General features: G+C 33.1%; 1 protein-coding gene across 2 annotated transcripts; it reads left to right on the top strand.

The window, feature by feature from the left end:
- Nucleotides 1–1,713: 1,713 nt before the first annotated feature.
- Nucleotides 1,714–5,425, top strand: LOC130817806 (septin and tuftelin-interacting protein 1 homolog 1-like). Of its 2 annotated transcripts, XM_057683714.1 has the most exons (2): nt 1,715–1,989; nt 2,303–5,424. In XM_057683714.1, the coding sequence occupies exon 2, from the start codon at nt 2,658–2,660 to the stop codon at nt 4,758–4,760; it is 2,103 nt and encodes a 700-aa protein (XP_057539697.1). In that variant the 5' UTR covers nt 1,715–1,989; nt 2,303–2,657; the 3' UTR covers nt 4,761–5,424. The 2 variants fall into 2 exon arrangements, with proteins under 2 accessions (XP_057539696.1, XP_057539697.1); XM_057683713.1 differs by having other exon boundaries at nt 1,714–5,425.
- The last annotated feature ends 2,871 nt before the right edge of the window (nt 5,426–8,296 follow it).

Genomic DNA, 8,296 nt, shown 5'->3' with positions numbered 1-8,296 from the left:
TTTTACCATTTTAAAACAAGTCCCGCTCATCCTCTTGGTAATAATTTGTTAGTAGGTCTTTTGAGAGACCATTTCTTTGAGAGACGGCTCCCAAAGCTCGACTCAATTCATTAAAACACCTACTATGCGCACGCATTTCACAAAACACCTACAATAATGTTTAGTAGGTGGTTTGTATACCGAAGTATACATGTAAACAACTACTGCACATAATATAAACTCCTAACACCAAATAACTTAAACACATACAGCACATAACAACTCCTACAATACATAACATAAATACATACAACAAATAACCTAAACAACTACAGCACATAATAAAAATACCTACAGCACATAATAAAAATACCTACAGCACATAACAAAAACACCTAAATCACATAACAAAAACACCTATAGTAAATAATCTAAACAACTATACCACATAACCTAAATCCTTACAGCAAATAACCTAAACACGTACAGCACATAACACCTACTTGAGAACTTTAACATATTTAAAACACCTATTTGACATACAATGAATTCCTACTTGAAGTATCACAAATGCTTACTTGAGATATATCCTAAAATCCTACCGAATAAGCATACAATTACACTACATTTCGTTTTTGTATTTTTAAAAATTCTAATGGACCGGCCTAATTGAGACCATTTCTTTAAATGACGGTCTCTTACAACAATTTGTGAATAACTTGATGAGAACTAACCACGGTTTTATCTTATTTTCAAACTTAATTGTAATCTCATTCCGATCAATCAATATATGAAATATCCACATTTTGGGATATTTAATTGAAATATCATCCTCTAATCTCTTGTACCAAACACACCCTTTAGGTTTGCTATTTATTAAGCTCCAAAATTATTACAGGATTGGAATTTGATTATTCTTTACCCCATTTTGAATCTTTTAAACAAAAATTGATAAAAATAAAAAAGGAAATTTCCACATGATAACACTAAGTTTTCGACTTTTCCAACAAACATTTTTTTAATTTGCATGGTGATCCCAAGTTTTTGAATTTTGACATATGTTTGATAAAAGAAAAAATAGAATTTTCAATTAAAATCTAGTTTTAATTATTAATTTAAATTCACATAAATATAACTAATTTTAATTATGTAATTATGAACCCAAATTTAATCCATTTTAATAAAAATTGAATAATAAATTACATGCATCAAAACATTATGATATCTAAAACATTAATGTAAAAAATACGGAATATAACAACAATTATTAAACATGTATATTATATATTATGAATCAATAAAATGAGTTAAGAATTAAACATTTTGATGCATGACTTCTACGACAATGTAGGGATTAAGTATTGCAAAGTATTATCAATTTAGAAATTAGTATCAAATAAAATACCTTTGATTAGTCCACTTAGATCTATTTTCTATTTCACTCAGTTATTCTATCTCACTACTAGGTCTCTGTATATTATAAAGGGTTAAAATCGTAATTGAAAATTTATTTTTCAAATAAATTCTAATGTTTAGTAATTGAATACTTTACGTTAATATTATTTATCTGATCAAAATTGATCTTTAATCTATTCTGTGTGAAATTTTAGAATTATACATTTATGTATTTAGTTTAATCTTATATATTAGTTAAATAAATAATCCATGTCCACTTATCAAATGTATAACCTATATATTTCTATTAGAGGGAGATCTTTGAAGTTGGTTCGCCGGATAAAGTGCTCAATTAAATAAACAGATAAAATACACAGGAATAATGAGAATTAACATTCATATTTTACCACCATTCACGATTGTTTTTTCCCTCATCCCTTGCTCCCTCTACATCTTCACAAAGCCCAGTAGCCCACCGCCTACACTCCCATTTGGCGTCTTCTGTCTGCCTTCCCCTCACCACCCAGGCGCCGGCCGGTGATCCTAGATGCCTCAGGCGACACCGGACTTTTGACAAGTGGAGGCTTGAACCGTCGGTTCCTTTAATCTCTTTAGGTTAGTAAATTTCATCCTTTTTTCTTTTTAAGTTTGTATTGTTAGATTATTCGTTGGACCTGATCTTTCGTATACTCATAGTTTTCATTACCCATAAATAGTCTAGGGTTTTCTAAGGGTTTTTTGTTGCAAGAAAAAGGTAGTATAAAAGAGAATTAAAAATGGATGATTATCAAGAAGTGGAGAGATTTGGGATGGATAATGATTTTGAGGGTGGGCAGTTTATAGGGGATGAATTTTTTTATAAGAAACGTAAAGAAAAATCAGTTCAAACTAGGGATGATGTATTGTATGGTGTATTTGCATCTGGTAGCTCAGATTCAGATTATGATGATGACTCCTTTTCTGGGAAGAAGAAGAGGAGAAAAGGGGGGATTGTTAAGAAGCATGATTATTCGAAACCTGTAAATTTTGTTTCTACTGGTATTGTTGCTCCTAATCAAGAGATTGATCGAAATGCGAAAGAGGGTATTGAAAAGCCTAGTGATGAGGATCCGGATGATGGGTTTAAACCCGGGCTTGGGCTTGGAGCTGGGCCGAATTCTGGTGCTGGGTTAGGGTTTGGGTTAGGTTCAAGAAATAGGGCTGAGAAAAGTTCGAGTAGCAAGAGGCTAGACGATGGGGTAGCGGAGGAGGAGGATTTGTTTTTGCCAACTGCTTTTGGGAAGATGATTAAGGAAGGGGCAGAGAAGCGACGTGAGATGGCAAAATTGTCTGGGGGGCGTAAGTCAAAATCAGGAGGGGGAGTTGGAAGGAAAATTAAAGACGGAAAAGGGGGAGATGTCGGGAGTTTTGAGAAGCATACAAAAGGAATTGGGATGAAATTGATGGAGAGTATGGGGTATAAAGGTGGTGGTTTAGGGAAGAATGCGCAAGGTATTGTTGCTCCTATTGAGGCAAAGTTGAGGCCGAAGAATATGGGGATGGGGTTTAATGATTACCAGGAAAGCAAAAACTTGCCGAGCTTGGTGGATGTGCCTCCACCTCCCGAATTGGAGGAAAAACAGCAATTGTCTAAGCAGAGGGAAGAAAAACTATGGAAAAAACAGGCTCGAGCTCGTGCTAAGAAGAAAGAGAACATTATTACGCCAGATGAGTTGTTGGCTTTGAAAGCAGAGGCACAAGGGCCAGATTTGGTACTTCAGAAGGTTGTGGACATGAGGGGACCCCAGGTTCGGGTGTTAACAAATCTGGAAAATCTGAATGCAGAGGAAATGGCGAGGGAAAACGATATTCCCATGCCAGAGTTGCAGCACAACATTAGATTAATAATCGACTTGGTAGAGCTTGACATTCAGAAGATCGACAGGGATTTGAGAACTGAGAGAGAGACTGCCGTTGCATTGCAAAAGGAAAAGGAAACGCTTCAGATAGAAGTTGCTCGTCAGACGAAGCAGATTGATTCAATGGAGGAAGTAGTTCAGGTTCTAGAAAGCATTGAGGAGGAGCATATGTCAGGGAGGTTGACTTTAGAATCCCTTGCAAAATCCTTTTGGGACCTGCAAAATAAGTTCCCTGAGGAATATAAACTTGGTAACTTGTCTTGTATGGCATGCTCCTTTGCTCTTCCTCTGTTGATTAGAGTGTTCCAAGGATGGGATCCACTTATGAACCCATCCCACGGCATGGATGTGATGAGTCGTTGGAAAGGTTTATTGCAGGGAGATGAAGATAATGACCTATTTGAAGATGCGTCTGCCCCTTATTCGCAGCTGGTGGCCGAAGTAGTGTTCCCTGCTGTTCGAATAGCAGGTATAAACACATGGCAGGCTAGAGATCCAGAGCCTATGCTTCGATTTCTCGAATTATGGGAGAAGCTCCTTCCACCTTCTGTGTTACAGTCACTGCTTGATATGATTGTGATGCCTAAGTTGTCTGAAGCTGTGAATTCTTGGGAACCATGTAGGGAAACAATACCAATCCATGTCTGGGTGCATCCATGGCTTCCATTGCTTGGTCAAAAGCTGGAGACACTCTATCAAGGGATCCGTTTAAAATTAGGAACTGTCCTATATAAATGGCATCCTAGCGATAAGTCTGCCTTTACTATCTTATCCCCCTGGAAGACAGTATTTGATGCTGCAAGTTGGGAACAACTTATTGTACGATCCATTCTTCCCAAGTTGATAGATGTGATGCAGGAATTTCAGGTGAATCCTGCTAATCAGATACTCGAACCTTTTCATTGGGTAATGACCTGGGCTTCTTCAGTTCCCATACATCACATGGTCAACTTACTTGAGATACACTTCTTTAGCAAATGGCAGCAAGTCCTGTACCATTGGTTGTCAACAAGTCCAAACTTTGAAGAGGTCATGCAGTGGTACCTTGGATGGAAAGAGCTTATCCCTCCTGAACTTTTGGCTAATGAACGTGTCAGGAACCAACTAAACCTAGGCTTGGACATGATGAACCGAGCTGCTGAAGGTTTGGAAGTGGTTCAACCTGGAGTGAAGGAGAACATTAGCTATTTGAGGATTCAAGAACAAAGACAATATGAGGCTCAGTTGAAGGCTGCTCAGCAAACAAATAGTGTGCCTAAGAACGTGAAAGAAGTAGTCGAGGCTTACGCACAGCAGCATGGCTTGCACTTTAAGCCTAAACCTGGAAGATTTCATAAACATCATCAAGTATATAGTTTTGGTAGTGTTAACATTATTGTGGATTCCTTCAATGAACAGATCTTTGCTCAAGTCCAGGAAGAATGGCCATTAGTAACTCTTGATAAACTTGTAGAAATGCAGAATATTTCTGGTTCAAGACGCCGCTGAGCTGTGGCAGTAGGCTCATACCTTTCTATACTTAGACTGGTTGGATGTTATAGTACTATGTTCATGTGTATGCATATCTATTAGTGCAGTTGTTTAGTGCAAATGAATGTTGTAGATACTTGGTGTTGATATCTTTGTCTTGAAGTAGTTAGTTTATATTACTCATGGAATTGGGAATCTGAAGTGTTGGTAATTCTTTTTGCTTTCCAATTCCTCAATTTAGTTCAGTTAAGACTTAAGGGTCCAATTGCTAATAACGATAACATAATCAACAATTAAGAGTATTTGTATTCTCGTCATTTTAGAACATTTGCAATAACCAGTAAGTGATGTCCTGCAACTTATGGAAATTTGTTTGTCTCATTGAAAGATCTATTCTAGGCTCAGTCTATTAAAACTTAATTAAATTAAAAGTTGATAATAGGATGTTCAAATTAGGAATAGTCTTTTAAAGAGATCGTCTTTTACAAGAACTTGTGAATTTGTTTTGGGTTGGAGAGAGAAGGGAAGGATATATGATGATCATGTCAAGGATTTTTATTACTGACTCTTAAACTTTGATTAAATTTAATTTACACAATTGATTAAAAGTTTAAAGCATGAGATCAGTGTTGAGACGTGTCTTGTTGAGTCAGTTCAATAATTATTTATTTACAAACTTTAAGATTTAAAAAGGACAATTTTAAGACATGAAGATCAATTTCAACATTTAAGAGATTAATTTCAAGGCTTTGAAATGACTTTTAAGTCATTGAGTTTGACAATTTCAAGTCTTAAGTGCTAATTTTAAGATTTAAAAGATTAATTTTAACACTTAAAATATCAACTTTAAGGTTTTAAATTCTCATTTCAATTTGAAATTAGGGTGACTTAAACCTTAAAATTGTATTAAAAACTTTAAATCTTGAAATTAACTTTTTAAGTCTTGAAATTGTTATAATTTTAAAAAAGTTGAAAAAATGTTATGAAAATTTGACTAAATAAGCAAAATAATACTCCCTCAGTTTTTTTATGTTTGTCCTATTTGGGTTTTTCACACATATTAAGAAAAGTGGAATCTTTGTAGTAAATGGTTTTTATTTTAATTAAATAGTAGTGTGAAGTAATGATTGTATTGGTATTATAAGAGAGAAAAGACATTTTTGTAACACCCTTAGAATAGGTCGAACTTTTGAAAACACCTTTAATGAAAAACATGAGCCAAAACCTACTCATGGGAGTATTACCGCTACATCTATTTCTAATAAAATAAATGTAAGGCTTAACGACTAAGAAATAACTTAATAACTTTAAATCCAACAGAGGGTCTTACAACATAAGAAAAGACTGAACGCAATCTATGTCCATATAAAATTTAAACAACTTAAGTTAAAATTTAAACTGAAATACGACTCTAATAAAAGCTATGTTTCTAGATGATCCTCACTCCACGATTCTCATGCAATCAATAACCTGCAACATAAGAATGCAAGAAAAACAAGGGAAAAACTTCCAAAATCAAGAAATTGAGTAATTCCAACTCCATCCCGTAAAACGATTAAGTTTGAAAATGATTTAAGAAAATAAAATATAATCAAATTGAAAATAATTTTAGAAAATAATATATAGCTGAGTTTAAAAGAAAAACAATTTGAGAAAACAATATATATAATATCACATAAACCAATTTATTAGTTTGATATTTAATAATGGCAACCACATAATTAATTTTTAATTTGAGGAAACGAGAACGCCAGTAGGCTGAGGCTTTACCTCTAGGCTTCATCAAGAGGTCGTCACCCCAAATAATTCAAGGCCAACAGAGTAGTCTCAGGTAACCCTAGTTTGCACACCCCTTCTACTTGGATCACAACAAATAGAAGGAAGACCAAACATCATATCAAGTAGCAAAAATAATAATACCTGTCGGCAGCTATACTAACCAAACAGGGCAACCTGTTCATCACTCTTATACTTGGATCATAACAAATATAAGAGCTTCATTTCCCTCGTGTTACACTTTACGTGATTTAATATATTTTAATAATTAGTCGCGTGCACACAAACATATATATATATATATAATCAAACATGCATTATACATTTTATTTTATGATCATAAATTTTCCCAGTAAAAATATATCTCAATAATATTCAATAGCAATATTAATATCATAATATTTTTCTCCCAAATTCAATCGCATTTAAAATCATTATTAAAATAATAATATAACTTTCATCAAAATAATAATATTATAAGTATTTCTCTTTCAAATTAAACCGTATCTAATTTCGTTATCAAAATAATAATATAAATTTTATCAAAATATTAATTATAAATTCAAGTTTGACAAAAATAATAGTAGATATAATTTGAGAATATATAAAACATAATATCATACAAAATAATGTCATGCACCCATTTAAACACATTAATTATCACTTAGCACATAATACTAACGGGATAGTCCTAATTAGATGGACATTGAGAATTACCTTGTCACGCGATCCTAGACAACGTACGCTCCTAATAATCTCGGTCTATGAATCCGCTGTCTTTAATATCGAAATCTTGCGTTTTCTTGACTGAATTTTAAGCAAATGGGAGATGGAGGAAGTAGTTTGTAGGAGAAAAAGGAAGTGTGAGTAATAATGTGAATGAATTAAGAGTAATTGGTTTAATTCATAGTAGATAAGTGAGGTTAGTTATAAGATTTAGAGGGAGAAGTGAGAAGTTATTTGTTAATGGAGAGTTATTTTTATTTTTTATTTTTAAATTTCTAAATTTTTTTTTATTATTTTTTTTATAGAATTATTATTACTATATTATTTATTATTATTATTATTATTATTATTATTATTATTATTTATTATTATTATTATTATTATTTTTTTTTTTTTTAAAAAAAGACGGATGTTAAAATTTTATTTAAAGATTAAATAAAGAAAAAAAAGCAATAATCATTGTCATTAAATTGGAGAGAATTATACAGCAAATGACTGATTTTTGTTTTTCGGTGGCAAAGGGGGCTTTTCATTTTTTGAAAGTTTTGGAGGGTAAATCCAAAATAAGGAAATTATACAAAATCTAAAAAAATAAACCCAATAGCCTATTGGGCAATTACAATAAACATGGATTACAAATTTAATTGAAAGTAATGATTGATTACCAATAACAGCAAGATGATGAGTATAAAAACAACAACTTCATCAGAATTATACAATCAAAATAGTGGCTTCATCATAGTAACCCAACAAAAAAACAGTGGCAACTTGATAACAGTAACCCAAATAAAATTCAGTTGCTTCACCAAATCATAGTACCTCAAACAAAATTCAGAAGCTTCAAAGATCAGTAGCTTCAACGGATCAATAGCTTCAAAAAATCAAAATCAGAAGTGAAGATCACAAGGATAAAAAAATAACAGTCCACAAACTCTTCAAAAATAATAGCCTTAACAGTTCCTTAAAAAAAAATCAGTGCATCATTGCCCTTCAATGGCTTCAGGAATTGAAGATGAGCAACAGGGGGCTTGGTACTTTGGATCAAATGCATA

Source organism: Amaranthus tricolor, chromosome 7 (genome assembly GCF_026212465.1).
Source record: "Amaranthus tricolor cultivar Red isolate AtriRed21 chromosome 7, ASM2621246v1, whole genome shotgun sequence".
Lineage (NCBI taxonomy): Eukaryota > Viridiplantae > Streptophyta > Magnoliopsida > Caryophyllales > Amaranthaceae > Amaranthus > Amaranthus tricolor.
The sequence above is the reverse complement of the archived record's forward strand: the minus strand, read 5'-3'. Positions and strand labels throughout refer to the sequence as shown.

What these genes read in the sequence shown, in the direction of transcription:
- LOC130817806 (XM_057683713.1), top strand. Translation starts at nt 2,151, where the DNA reads ATGGATGATTATCAAGAAGTGGAGAGATTTGGGATGGATAATGATTTT.